Genomic DNA, 15,712 nt, shown 5'->3' on the forward strand with positions numbered 1-15,712 from the left:
CCACTAGGAACCCACAATATGTCGCGATATCGGAATAGGCCACCCTCGACGAAATACAGTCTCAGAACCTTAGACTCATCCCTCAGTTCTACATTTTTAACTGTTCATCAGAAGACTGACCTGCTCGAATCATGTCCTTCAGAATCGACTGTAGTGTCAGGGTAGAAAGTGTAGGAGTATTGCTCATAGCTTAAACTGAAAGCTCAAGTCTCTGAATCTCTGCCTACAAGGTTCTCTGAGCTGAAAACTGAGCAATCACCACACTCTTCCTACTCAGTTCGTCAGCTACCACATTAGCCTTACCTATATGGTAGCTAATGTCACAGTCGTAGTCCTTCACCAGCTCTAACCATCTCCCCTGTCTCATATTCAGCTCTTTCTGTGTGAAGAAGTACTTCAAACTCTTTTGCTCTATGAAAATCTTGCACTTATCCCTATACAGATAGTGTCTCCAAATCTTCACAGTGAATACTACTGCTGGTAGCTCGAGATAATGAGTCGGATAATTCTTCACACGAACCTTCAGCTGTCTGGATGTGTAGGCTATCACTTTGTTATGTTGCATCAGAACATCGCCAAAACCTAGCTTAGAAGCATCTGTATACAGAACAAACTCTCCCTACCCTGATGACATTGCTAGAACTAGTGCTGAAATCAAAGCTTGCTTCAGCCTCTAAAAACTCTCTTAACATTCTAGTCCCAAAATGTATTTGGTATTTTTCTTTAACGAAGCAGTCATGGGTACTGCTATAGAATAAAAGACTTGTATAAACTTCCTGTAGTACCCAGCTAATCCCAAGAAACTAAAGATCTATGTCACACTATTAGGAACTAGCCAATCCCGACAACTTTGACCTTGCTAGGATCAACCTCGACTCCATACCTGGAAATAATGTGACCCAAGAACGCCACTCTGTCTAGACAGAACTCGCACTTACTAAACTTGGCATATAACTTCCTTTATTTCAAAGTTTGTAGTGTGGCTCTCAAATCCTGACTGTGCTCCTGTAAGCTCTTTGAATAGATCAGTATGTCATCTATAAAAATAATGACGAATTGATCCAAATATGGCTGAAACAAGTGATCCATGACATCCATGAAAATCGTTGGCGCATTATCAAACTGAAGGGCATCACACGAACTCGTAGTGCCCATAATGCGTCTTGAAAGTTGTCTTGTGCACATCAGACTCTCTCATCTTCAGCTGGTGATATCCTGATCGAAGATAAACCTTTGAAAACACTGATGCTCCCTGAAGCTGATCAAATAAGACTTCGATCCTAGGCAGAGGGTACTATTCTTGACTGTGACTCTCTTCAGCTCTCTATAATCGATGCAGAGTCACATTATATGGTCTTTCTTCTTCACAAACAGTACCGGTGCGCTACTTGGAGAAAACCTCGGGCGAATAAAACCCTTGTCCAGCAAATCCTGTATCTGAGCTTTCAATTCTTTCATCTCTGCAAGTGCTACACGATAGGGTACCCTAGAAATCGGCACTGTACCCGGCATCGGCTCAATAGAAAAGTTCACCTCTCTGTCTCGTTGAATGCAAAAAAACGTCCTCAGAAAAGACGCTAGGAAAATCTCTTGAGATCTCGACGTCCTCCAGTCTCAAACTGACTGGCTCAGATCTGACACAATACTCACCAGAAATGCTTGGCAGCCTCTCTTCAACAGTTTCCTCGCATAGATACAAGAAATGATGCGCGACATCTGCTTGTTCCTTGCTGCCTCAAAAATAAAATATTTCCCGCTGGGCTGGCGAACAGATATTGACCTCTGCCAGAAATCTATCGAGGCTCCATTTGACGAAAGCCAGTCCATTCCCAGAATGATGTCAAATTCAGGCATCTGCAGCACGATCGCTTGAACAACATTCTTGTGTAGTTGAAGCTCCGAATTCTTCATTATCCTCGAAGTAAATATCTGATCTCCAGAAAGAATCGAAATTTTGAAGCCCAAATTCATAGCCTCTGGTACAATTCCTAGTAGCTTACAAAAAACTCGGATATAAAAGAATGTGTAGCTCATAAATCTAGTAGTGTATAGGTGGCTACACCTGAAATAAATATCCTTCCTGCGACAAAATATACCATCAAATCCGATCAAGCTTAGTAAATTCGAGAAACTCTATCGATAAACCCATTGTTCTCGAAAATTATCCAATTAAATCCTTAATAATCCTCGAAAACACACATTTTAACCAACAAAAATTCTTAAATAAATCAACTCAACCCCTAAATCCATCTAATTAGAGCATGCAACATATATTATTCTAATTTCTTGGTTCCAAAATTGTTCTACTAAACAACTTAACCTTTCATGCAATCAAGGAATTTTTTTTAAAGAAATGTTAATTAAATAGATTACCAGTGATCAAAGGAGAGTTGGGCTCTGCTTTTTCCTCTCTGCATGCATGAAATAGGCCCTACCAGTATGGGCAGTCTGCAGTTTTGTGGCCATCTTCTTTGCAGATGAAGCACTTAAACGTCCCCCACATGCATTTACCGTATGAAAATAGTTACACTGATTGCAAGGCTGCCTCTCCTCCTGTCTTGGAGCACCTGGATTCTGAGGGGGCTTCTGCTGCCCCGGCTTCTTAAACTGTCCTTGGGGCTTCTGCTGCCCCTGATGTCTCGGAGGCCCTGTGAACTTCCTCTTGCTGGGATATGAGCTCTATTGGGCCTGCTGCCTCTCCCTCTGCATCTCTATATCGATATCTCTCAAAGGCTGCTCTGCCTGAAAGGCACAAGCACTAGTAACATCATAACTCTTCGGCCTCATCATCATAACATCCTGTCGACTGGTCGGTCTAAGGCCATCCATGAAATGCCTCAGCTCCTCTGCAGCATCCTTAGCTATTATGGGCACAAAGTGTCAGCCCCTGTCAAACTTCCGGATGAACTCCGCAACCGACGAGTCCCCCTGTCGGAGACTCATGAACTCTCAGGTCAGACGCCCCCTCATGTCTGCAGGAAAGTACTTATTGTAGAACAGATCCTTGAACTGGTTCCAAGTGAGAGTAGCCAGATTCACCCCATGTACTGCTCGCTCCCACCAAAGAGATGCATCGTCTCTCAGCATTTATGTGGCACATCTTACCTTGTCCACATCTCTCATATCCAAGTACTGAAAGTGCAACTCGAGTGATCGAATCCACTCCTCTGCCACCAATGGATCGGTGGTGCCACCAAACACCTTCGGGTTGAGCCTCCTGAGCTGCTCATATATGTCCACCTGAGGTCTAGGAGCCTGCTGAGTCTATTCCATTGAACGTGCAATCCCCTCCGAAACTCGAGTAGCGGGATCTCCTGCTGGTGGTGGTGGTGGTGGAAAGGCTCTGTCACCTCCAGGATTACCATCCTCCTTGTTTGTGCTAGGCGTTCTTCTGGGAGGCATAATATCAAAATACAGTCCAAATTCTAAACGTAACCATCATGAAATTCAATCTTACTTCTAAATCATTTAACCTCATAACATGCAAGCAGCTCGACAAGTACTGTAAATGACGGTAGTAGCCTGCTAAACCCAAAAAAGCTTACGGTAATAGCAGCTCGGCACTGCTATGGACGACAAGTACTGTAAATGACGGTAATAGCAGCTCGGCACTGCTATGGACGAAAATCCCTTAATAAACTTACGGTAGTAGCCTGCTAAACCCAAAAAGCTGCGGATTTCAGATGCGTTCTTTGGCTCAACCCATTCTTTAACAGCTGCCACCTTCGATGGGTCCACCTCAATACCATTGCTGGATACTATATGCCCCAAAAATGCAACTTTCTGCAGCCAAAATTCACACTTACTGAACTTCGCAAATAACTTGCGACTCTGCAAGGTCTGCAAAACTGTCCTCAAATGCTGGTTGTGCTCCTCATGGCTCTTCGAGTAAATAAGAATGTCGTCAATAAATACTATGACGAATTGATCGAGGAACGGCTGAAATACTCGGTTCATGAGGTCCATGAAAATTGCTGGAGCATTGGTCAATCCAAACGGCATTACTAAGAACTCGTAATGCCCGTATCTGGTCCTGAAAGCTGTCTTATGGACATCTGCATCCTTCACTTTCAGCTGATGGTACCCTGATCGAAGATCTATCTTAGAGAACACGGTGGCTCCCTGCAATTGATCGAACAAGTCTTCGATTCTAGGCAAAGGGTATTTGTTCTTGATCGTTACCTTGTTCAGCTCACGGTAATCGATGCACAGTCTCATGCTTCCATCCTTCTTTTTCACAAAAAGCACTGGTGCGCCCCACGGTGAGAAACTAGGGCGGATAAACCCTTTGTCGAAGAGCTCCTGAATCTGCTGTTTGAGCTCTAACATCTCAGCTGGAGCTAATCTGTATGGCGCCTTGGAGATTGGCGCTGTGCCTGGCACGAGATCGATTGCAAACTCTACCTCTCTCTCTGGTGGAAGACCGGTGACGTCATCAGGAAAGACGTCTGGAAATTCTTTGACTACTGGCACCTCTGATAAGGATGAAGTGGACACGTCAGGCGCTGAAATAATGCTAGCCAAAAAGGCCTGACATCCCTTGGAGATCAAACTCCTCGCCTGCATGCATGAAATCATGCGAGGAAAGCTTCTCCATCTGGCTGGCTCAAAAAGAAATTGCTCCATGCCCGGCGGTCTAACTAAAACTGACCTCTTCTGAAAATCTATCAGAACTCTATTCTTAGTCAGCCAGTCCATGCCCAAGATAATGTCGAATTCTGGCATCGGCAATATGATTAAATCTGCATACACCAGGTGGCCATGCAGTTCTAGGTCGATATCTCTGACCACACTGGTAGCTAACAGCTCTTCCCCTGATGGGACTACTACCGAAAAATTCACGTCTAGGCCGATGGACTTGAGGTCTAAATGATTGGCAAACGTCTCTGATATGAAGGAGTGGGTGGCTCCTGAGTCTATCAACGCAGTTGTAGCTAATCTCTTTATGAAAATATTCCCTGAGATGCGTTAGCACAACACAACTTATATCCCAAGACACTAACAAGATAGTAACCCAAATATACTCAAACAATACTAGCATCCTACTTATCCCAAGTAAAATTCCACATGCAAATCAAATAGTACTGAACTTAGGTAGAAAAGTTTACCGGTAAGTAAAGTAGTGTCTGGGTCCGCCTCCTGTGCATGCATGGCGAATACCCTGCCCTGGGTTGGCTGTTTCCACTGCGGGCACTCCTTCAGCATATGATCTGTAGCTCCACACTTGAAGCAGCTGCCTGATCCATACAAGCACTGTCCCGGATGCTGACGATTGCATTTAGGACACACGGGGAAGGCAACGGGCTTCTGAGGCGCCCCTTGCTGCTGAACTGGACCCTTGCCCTTTGGTGGTCCATGATAAGGCTTCTTCGCTGGCGGCCCCTGATACGGTTTCTTAAAGTGGGGTCGCTGATTCTGCTGCTGATGGTGAGGCTGCGGTGGAGCCTGATAGGGCCTCTTGCCCTGCCTGTCAGCCTCAATATCTCGCTGGTCCTGTTCTGCTGCCAAAGCTCGGGACACGGCGACTGCATAAGAAGTGGGACCAGCTACTCGGACGTCGCGGCGTAAGATCGGCCGCAAACCATTCAGGAAATGTCTCAGTTTTGCCGGTGCATCATTCGCAATAAGGGGCACGAAGTGACACCCCCTTTCAAACTTCCTCACAAATTCCGCCACGCTACTGTCTCCCTGTCGCAGCGTCATAAACTCGTTGGTGAGTCTGGTTCGTACTTCCTCAGTGAAGTACTTGGAGTAAAAGACCTCCTTGAAACCATTCCATGGCAGTACCTGCAAGTTGACTGCCACAGATGCACTCTCCCACCACAATCTGGCATCCCCTGTCAGAAGGAACGTGGCACATCTGACCCTATCTGCGTCGGTCAGTTCCATAAAGTCGAAAATCACTTCGATGGATTTGATCCACCCCTCAGCTATCATCGGGTCAGTGGTACCCGAAAACTCCTTCGGACTCATCCTCCGGAATCTCTCATAAACGGCCTCTGGTTGGGGCCTTGCCCCTGCGCCTGCTGCTGCAGCCTGGTTCCCCGCAAACTGTGCGAAGAACTGCGTCATGCCTGCAAGCATCTGTGCCTGCATGTCGGGAGGTGGTGGTGGCGGAGGATTGGCTCTTTCCTCCTCCCGGTGCTCCATGTCCTCAGTCCTAGCTTCCTGGTTAACCATACGTCTCGGAGGCATACTGTTCCAATAATTTACCCAACACGTAAACCCAACATGCATGATTATAATACCAATAACAGAAGATGCACGTACTTTGAACTGAAAACATATACATGCTGAAATCCTGACTTAGTGCTTACCACATGACATAATGCAAAACTTTAAAACTTACAGACTTGAGGTGTGACTTCGAGAGCTTCTTGCGACTGGCAGTAGGCGTAACCCTTTACAAGAACACCGCTCTGATACCAACTGTAACGAACCGTACTTTCACTACTTAAAATTTGCGGAAAAATTAAAAATTTTCTTAAATAAAAACATTCATACGGTCGTCACTCAACATTCATAAAAAATAAATCCCACAATCATCCATCACCAATAAAATTTTGCTAAAAGAAACTGTCTCACGTTCAAATCAAAACATCAGAGTAATTTAAAAATTTGCATAAACATAAACTTGCGGTCCTCGGGTTTAGCCTGCCACTCAGCCCAAGCCTGCCCCTTGGTCATCACCTCCTGCCTCCTCAACATAGTCACCTGCATCGATCAAGTCTAGTGAGTCTAAAGACTCAACACGTATAAACTGGAATAACGAGTACTACATAATAAGGTCGCATGCAATTTTAAAATAGGACATACGTAATTTGAAACTTGAACTTGCGCATTAAAACTTGAACATACGTACATACATACTTCGACGTGCCATAACTTAAACTTTCATAAACATACTGCATACGTAAACATACATAACTTCATCATTTTGCGTAGAGGATGTTTCAAAGCAAGTGACCCATAACGTAAAAGAGCCTGATCAGACTATACCACAGTACTGGGCTGACAGGGACGTATCCGCTGCCGCATACATAAGATCCCTGTTCATAATTTAACAGGCCAGTTGATCCACGTTCATAATTTAACGCTTCACAACCACGATCTAACCCGTTCATAATTTAACGGGCGGATTGGTCCCCGTTCATAATTTAACGCTTTCCAATCCTAACATAATTTGGTCACAAGACATTTAGCATACCTCAAAAACTAAAAAATGTTTTCTTGCACGTCAACATACTTACTTGGCGTTGAGGGATTCGTTGGACTTCGACTGGGGCCGTTGCTGCAACTTACTAACGTGAATTTCATACTTAACTTGCATTGCTTAGACATAGAAAACACATGCTTACTCTCAAGCTCAATCATACCTTAGGACCTTCTACGATTTGCCACGACACGCCCTTAATAATCCTTGCACTAACCCATAACATCAAACTTAAAATGAACTTACAAATATTTCCCAAAACAAGGGTACACGGACCCCGTGTTTGGGTCCGGGAGAGGGTCCGTGTACATACTGCCTAGAGTGTGTCGGGAAACGGAAGGGGCACGGACCCCGTGCTCGGGTCCGGATGGGGGTCCGTGTAGACTCTGGAAGAAGACATTGAAAGGAAGCAAAGGCACGGACCCCGTGTCAGGGTCCGGGTGAGGGTCCGTGTAGGCACTGGAAAAGACACTAAGTGAAACCCAAAGGCACGGACCCCGTGCCCTCATCCGTGTAGGGGTCCGTGTAGATACTGGAAAAAGACGCCGAGAAGACAACAAAGGCACGGACCCCGTGTCAGGGTCCGTGTACAGGTCCGTGCACCCACTGTAATCGCGAACTTACGAAAATTCTGAACACCTAATATTCATCCTTCTAGACTCGGTTATACGGACCATGCACCGACACCTCGAGACTCATCCTAGCATACCGCAACATAAAACCCAAATTGTACAAACGTTTCAAGACAACAGTGTTCGCTCTACGACACACACGACCCAAAATATGGCAATTGACATCAAACTGTTTCCTACGACTTCTAGTTAGCTCGAGTGCCTATCGACATGAAACGTAACCTCAAAAAAAACACTCTTAACATCATTACTAACATACCCGTACGCAGCAACAATCGCCCGTCGATTTCCAACGAAGCCTGCAACTTAAAACTTCAAGAAACTTATCAATAACATAATTTTCTGAAAATTTCAGTTTGCGCAGTCGCACGGAAATTATCATAACTCACTCATTTTTCGTCCAAAAATTTCGAATCATATATCAAATCGAAGGTATCGAAAATTTCTACGTTTTTGCCGTTGAAAGTTTTCCCAAAATATGAACAGAAAAATCGCAGTTTTGACATGAACAGTAAAAACGAGTTTCAGATCTAAAAATTTTCCTTCGAAATCGATCCGATTCATGATCCGCTCAAACTACTATCATCATACATAACTTTTACGCATAAAAACAATGCAATACAATATATGACTTGATCGACACAGCAAGAACAGATTATACGTGCCTTTTTGATAATAAACGTTACCGAAGCGGCGTCACCGAAGCGGAGATAGAAGCGAGGTTGATCCGGGGCGATTGTGGCGCTAAAATCTTTGAATAAAACTCGACAAAACCTGCTGGAAATCGCTAGAGGAGGGGGCGGCTGCTAAGGGGAGAAGAACCCTAGGTTTTGCTCTTTGAAAATAATAAAAGTCTAGAATGAACTTGTGTGTGTGTGTTTAGGCATTACAGGTGTGTGTAAAAGTGTGTAGTGTGTGTGTGGCGTGTGTTTTAATAATTAGGGAGAGTAAATCTTAGTTTAATAAAATAATTAACTACTAAGTAAAATACTAACTCTTTTCCCACTTAAATAAAATCCCAACATTTAAAATAATTGCACACCCACTACACTTTAAGAGTTTTAAAACTCTAAAATTCCTAAATAACATAATTGACATGCTAATCCAATACTAATTAAAAAGGTTAACTCCAATAATAAATTAGTTAAAATACTAACTCTACTCATCTTTAAATAAAATCTCCTAATAAAATTAAAGTGCACACTTGCTAAACTTTTAAAAGTTTAAAACTCATAAAATCACCTAATAATTAAATCAGACTTAAAAATGCTAAAACTCAATAAACTATTTAAAATCACCCCCAAACTCAACTTAAAATAAAATACCACATTATCAATTGCCAAAAATCGTCACCGGGTCTTTTCCTCAATCCCGCCTCGAATGATCGTCTGAAACATGAAACTCGATAAAATATTTTAACGTGCATCCCATAAACATAAATAATTTAAAATAGTGCATTTAAATAAATCATGCATCGCCAAAACTCATTTAAAATTAATTTAAATGATTTAATAATTAAATGAATGCATGGGTTATACGTGTACTATATTTGGGCACTACAGTTCCTCCCCCACTTATAAAAATTTCGTCCTCGAAATTAAGTCTTACCGAACAACTCCGGGTAACGAAGTCTCATGTCGGCCTCTGACTCCCACGTGGCTTCTTCCACCGATTGGTTTAGCCATTGAACTTTGACCAACTTAGTCGTCTTGTTCCGAAGTCTGCGCTCCTGTCTGTCTAGGATTTGGACTGGTTTCTCCTCGTAAGACAGGTCTGGAGTCAACTGCAGCGGCTCATAACTTAGAACATGAGAAGGATTAGCCAAATATTTTCTCAGCATCGAGACATGGAACACATTGTGTACCCCGGTCAGATTCGGCGGAAGGGCTACACGATAGGCTAATGTCCCAACTCTATCAAGAATCTCGAACGGTCCAATAAACCTCGGACTCAACTTGCCTCTCTTTCCAAATCTCATAACACCCTTCATGGGCGCTATCTTGACGAAGACGTGATCCCCAACGGCAAACTCGAGGTCTCTTCTTCTCTTATCGGCATAGCTCTTCTGCCGGCTCTGGGCGGTCTTCATTCTGTCACGAATCTTGACCACCACGTCTGCAGTCTGCTGAACTATTTCTGGGCCAAGTTCTGTCCTCTCACCAACTTCATCCCAATGAACTGGTGATCTGCACTTCCGACCATACAACGCTTCATAGGGAGCCATACCAATAGATGCTTGGAAGCTGTTGTTGTATGTGAATTCCACTAGAGGTAGTCTAGACTCCCAATTTCCTTGGAAGTCAATCATGCAAGCTCTTAGCAAGTCCTCTAAAACCTGAATCACTCGCTCAGACTGGCCATCTGTCTGCGGGTGAAAAGCTGTACTGAACAGTAACTTCGTCCCCATGGCTGCATGTAAGCTCTTCCAGAAGGACGATGTAAACCTCGGGTCCCTGTCGGACACAATAGAGACTGGGAAACCATGCAACCGGACGATCTCCTGGATATAAAGATCCGCATACTGCGTCATGGAGAAAGTCGTCTTCACTGGCAGAAAATGCGCTGACTTAGTGAGTCGGTCCACTATAACCCAAATGGAGTTCGATCCTCTGACTGACCTCGGTAATCCAACCACAAAATCCATAGTAATGTTCTCCCACTTCCACTCGGGGATGGGGAGTGACTTTACCAACCCTGCTGGTCTCTGATGTTCAGCTTTTACTTGCTGACAAGTGAGACATTCTGACACAAACCTACGGATGTCTCGCTTCATCCCTGGCCACCAATACAATAACTGAAGGTCTTTGTACATCTTGGTGCCTCCTGGGTGAATGGAATACGGAGATGCGTGTGCCTCTGTCAAAATATCCTGTCTGATCGAACCAACACTAGGCACCCACATTCTACCTCTGTATCGCACAATGCCGTCTGAAACTGTGTACAGCACACTGCCCTTGGCTTCGTCTTTCAGTCTCCATTTCTGTAACTGCTCATCTGTAGACTGACATGCTCGGATTCGGTCTAGCAAATCAGATTTGACTGTCAGATTAGACAGCCTAGGAGCCTTGCCATCACGATAAATCTCTAGACCAAACTTCTGAATCTCCGACTGTAGTGGTCTCTGAGCTGTCAACTGAGCTACCCCTGCCACTTTTCTGCTCAAGGCGTCTGCGACAACATTAGCTTTTCCCGGATGGTAGCTAATCTCGCAGTCGTAATCTTTCACAAGTTCTAACCACCTTCTCTGTCTCATATTCAGCTCTTTCTGCGTGAAGAAGTATTTGAGACTCTTGTGGTCGGTGAAGATCTGACATTTCTCGCCGTATAAGTAATGTCTCCAAATCTTCAATGCAAAGACAACGGCGGCTAATTCAAGATCGTGAGTCGGGTAGTTCTTCTCATGCACCTTTAACTGTCTGGAAGCATAAGCTATGACCCGACCTTGTTGCATCAACACTGCGCCTAATCCGAGCTTAGATGCATCGGTATAAAGCACAAACTCGCCTTGCCCTGTCGGCATGGCTAGCACTGGCGCTGAAATAAGAGCTTGCTTCAAGGTGTCGAAGCTCTTCTGGCATTCCTCGCTCCACACAAACTTTGCATTTTTCCTGGTTAGTGAGGTGAGCGGCACTGCTATGGACGAAAATCCCTTAATAAACTTACGGTAGTAGCCTGCTAAACCCAAAAAGCTGCGGATTTCAGATGCGTTCTTTGGCTCAACCCATTCTTTAACAGCTGCCACCTTCGATGGGTCCACCTCAATACCATTGCTGGATACTATATGCCCCAAAAATGCAACTTTCTGCAGCCAAAATTCACACTTACTGAACTTCGCAAATAACTTGCGACTCTGCAAGGTCTGCAAAACTGTCCTCAAATGCTGGTTGTGCTCCTCATGGCTCTTCGAGTAAATAAGAATGTCGTCAATAAATACTATGACGAATTGATCGAGGAACGGCTGAAATACTCGGTTCATGAGGTCCATGAAAATTGCTGGAGCATTGGTCAATCCAAACGGCATTACTAAGAACTCGTAATGCCCGTATCTGGTCCTGAAAGCTGTCTTATGGACATCTGCATCCTTCACTTTCAGCTGATGGTACCCTGATCGAAGATCTATCTTAGAGAACACGGTGGCTCCCTGCAATTGATCGAACAAGTCTTCGATTCTAGGCAAAGGGTATTTGTTCTTGATCGTTACCTTGTTCAGCTCACGGTAATCGATGCACAGTCTCATGCTTCCATCCTTCTTTTTCACAAAAAGCACTGGTGCGCCCCACGGTGAGAAACTAGGGCGGATAAACCCTTTGTCGAAGAGCTCCTGAATCTGCTGTTTGAGCTCTAACATCTCAGCTGGAGCTAATCTGTATGGCGCCTTGGAGATTGGCGCTGTGCCTGGCACGAGATCGATTGCAAACTCTACCTCTCTCTCTGGTGGAAGACCGGTGACGTCATCAGGAAAGACGTCTGGAAATTCTTTGACTACTGGCACCTCTGATAAGGATGGAGTGGACACGTCAGGCGCTGAAATAATGCTAGCCAAAAAGGCCTGACATCCCTTGGAGATCAAACTCCTCGCCTGCATGCATGAAATCATGCGAGGAAAGCTTCTCCATCTGGCTGGCTCAAAAAGAAATTGCTCCATGCCCGGCGGTCTAACTAAAACTGACCTCTTCTGAAAATCTATCAGAACTCTATTCTTAGTCAGCCAGTCCATGCCCAAGATAATGTCGAATTCTGGCATCGGCAATATGATTAAATCTGCATACACCAGGTGGCCATGCAGTTCTAGGTCGATATCTCTGACCACACTGGTAGCTAACAGCTCTTCCCCTGATGGGACTACTACCGAAAAATTCACGTCTAGGCCGATGGACTTGAGGTCTAAATGATTGGCAAACGTCTCTGATATGAAGGAGTGGGTGGCTCCTGAGTCTATCAACGCAGTTGTAGCTAATCTCTTTATGAAAATATTCCCTGAGATGCGTTAGCACAACACAACTTATATCCCAAGACACTAACAAGATAGTAACCCAAATATACTCAAACAATACTAGCATCCTACTTATCCCAAGTAAAATTCCACATGCAAATCAAATAGTACTGAACTTAGGTAGAAAAGTTTACCGGTAAGTAAAGTAGTGTCTGGGTCCGCCTCCTGTGCATGCATGGCGAATACCCTGCCCTGGGTTGGCTGTTTCCACTGCGGGCACTCCTTCAGCATATGATCTGTAGCTCCACACTTGAAGCAGCTGCCTGATCCATACAAGCACTGTCCCGGGTGCTGACGATTGCATTTAGGACACACGGGGAAGGCAACGGGCTTCTGAGGCGCCCCTTGCTGCTGAACTGGACCCTTGCCCTTTGGTGGTCCATGATAAGGCTTCTTCGCTGGCGGCCCCTGATACGGTTTCTTAAAGTGGGGTCGCTGATTCTGCTGCTGATGGTGAGGCTGCGGTGGAGCCTGATAGGGCCTCTTGCCCTGCCTGTCAGCCTCAATATCTCGCTGGTCCTGTTCTGCTGCCAAAGCTCGGGACACGGCGACTGCATAAGAAGTGGGACCAGCTACTCGGACGTCGCGGCGTAAGATCGGCCGCAAACCATTCAGGAAATGTCTCAGTTTTGCCGGTGCATCATTCGCAATAAGGGGCACGAAGTGACACCCCCTTTCAAACTTCCTCACAAATTCCGCCACGCTACTGTCTCCCTGTCGCAGCGTCATAAACTCGTTGGTGAGTCTGGTTCGTACTTCCTCAGTGAAGTACTTGGAGTAAAAGACCTCCTTGAAACCATTCCATGGCAGTACCTGCAAGTTGACTGCCACAGATGCACTCTCCCACCACAATCTGGCATCCCCTGTCAGAAGGAACGTGGCACATCTGACCCTATCTGCGTCGGTCAGTTCCATAAAGTCGAAAATCACTTCGATGGATTTGATCCACCCCTCAGCTATCATCGGGTCAGTGGTACCCGAAAACTCCTTCGGACTCATCCTCCGGAATCTCTCATAAACGGCCTCTGGTTGGGGTCTTGCCCCTGCGCCTGCTGCTGCAGCCTGGTTCCCCGCAAACTGTGCGAAGAACTGCGTCATGCCTGCAAGCATCTGTGCCTGCATGTCGGGAGGTGGTGGTGGCGGAGGATTGGCTCTTTCCTCCTCCCGGTGCTCCATGTCCTCAGTCCTAGCTTCCTGGTTAACCATACGTCTCGGAGGCATACTGTTCCAATAATTTACCCAACACGTAAACCCAACATGCATGATTATAATACCAATAACAGAAGATGCACGTACTTTGAACTGAAAACATATACATGCTGAAATCCTGACTTAGTGCTTACTACATGACATAATGCAAAACTTTAAAACTTACAGACTTGAGGTGTGACTTCGAGAGCTTCTTGCGACTGGCAGTAGGCGTAACCCTTTACAAGAACACCGCTCTGATACCAACTGTAACGAACCGTACTTTCACTACTTAAAATTTGCGGAAAAATTAAAAATTTTCTTAAATAAAAACATTCATACGGTCGTCACTCAACATTCATAAAAAATAAATCCCACAATCATCCATCACCAATAAAATTTTGCTAAAAGAAACTGTCTCACGTTCAAATCAAAACATCAGAGTAATTTAAAAATTTGCATAAACATAAACTTGCGGTCCTCGGGTTTAGCCTGCCACTCAGCCCAAGCCTGCCCCTTGGTCATCACCTCCTGCCTCCTCAACATAGTCACCTGCATCGATCAAGTCTAGTGAGTCTAAAGACTCAACACGTATAAACTGGAATAACGAGTACTACATAATAAGGTCGCATGCAATTTTAAAATAGGACATACGTAATTTGAAACTTGAACTTGCGCATTAAAACTTGAACATACGTACATACATACTTCGACGTGCCATAACTTAAACTTTCATAAACATACTGCATACGTAAACATACATAACTTCATCATTTTGCGTAGAGGATGTTTCAAAGCAAGTGACCCATAACGTAAAAGAGCCTGATCAGACTATACCACAGTACTGGGCTGACAGGGACGTATCCGCTGCCGCATACATAAGATCCCTGTTCATAATTTAACAGGCCAGTTGATCCACGTTCATAATTTAACGCTTCACAACCACGATCTAACCCGTTCATAATTTAACGGGCGGATTGGTCCCCGTTCATAATTTAACGCTTTCCAATCCTAACATAATTTGGTCACAAGACATTTAGCATACCTCAAAAACTAAAAAATGTTTTCTTGCACGTCAACATACTTACTTGGCGTTGAGGGATTCGTTGGACTTCGACTGGGGCCGTTGCTGCAACTTACTAACGTGAATTTCATACTTAACTTGCATTGCTTAGACATAGAAAACACATGCTTACTCTCAAGCTCAATCATACCTTAGGACCTTCTACGATTTGCCACGACACGCCCTTAATAATCCTTGCACTAACCCATAACATCAAACTTAAAATGAACTTACAAATATTTCCCAAAACAAGGGTACACGGACCCCGTGTTTGGGTCCGGGAGAGGGTCCGTGTACATACTGCCTAGAGTGTGTCGGGAAACGGAAGGGGCACGGACCCCGTGCTCGGGTCCGGATGGGGGTCCGTGTAGACTCTGGAAGAAGACATTGAAAGGAAGCAAAGGCACGGACCCCGTGTCAGGGTCCGGGTGAGGGTCCGTGTAGGCACTGGAAAAGACACTAAGTGAAACCCAAAGGCACGGACCCCGTGCCCTCATCCGTGTAGGGGTCCGTGTAGATACTCGAAAAAGACGCCGAGAAGACAACAAAGGCACGGACCCCGTGTCAGGGTCCGTGTACAGGTCCGTGCACCCACTGTAATCGCGAACTTACGAAAATTCTGA

At 45.0% G+C, this 15,712-nt stretch overlaps 1 protein-coding gene across 1 annotated transcript; it reads right to left on the minus strand.

Annotated features, from left to right (window-relative positions):
* Positions 1–1,341: 1,341 nt before the first annotated feature.
* Positions 1,342–1,911, minus strand: LOC140816096 (uncharacterized). The gene is made up of 2 exons (XM_073175163.1): positions 1,625–1,911; positions 1,342–1,537 (listed from the first exon to the last, which is right to left on the minus strand). The coding sequence occupies exons 1-2, from the start codon at positions 1,909–1,911 to the stop codon at positions 1,342–1,344; spliced, it is 483 nt and encodes a 160-aa protein (XP_073031264.1).
* Positions 1,912–15,712: the final 13,801 nt, after the last annotated feature.

Source organism: Primulina eburnea, chromosome 16 (genome assembly GCF_022965805.1).
Source record: "Primulina eburnea isolate SZY01 chromosome 16, ASM2296580v1, whole genome shotgun sequence".
In the NCBI taxonomy this organism is placed as follows: domain Eukaryota; kingdom Viridiplantae; phylum Streptophyta; class Magnoliopsida; order Lamiales; family Gesneriaceae; genus Primulina; species Primulina eburnea.

Coding starts and splice junctions, on each gene's coding strand:
- LOC140816096 (XM_073175163.1), bottom strand. CDS start 1,911: ATGAAGAATTCGGAGCTTCAACTACACAAGAATGTTGTTCAAGCGATC. Junction 1,538..1,624: donor ATTGTGTCAGATCTGAGCCA/GTCAGTTTGAGA, acceptor TCAACGAGACAG/AGAGGTGAACTTTTCTATTG.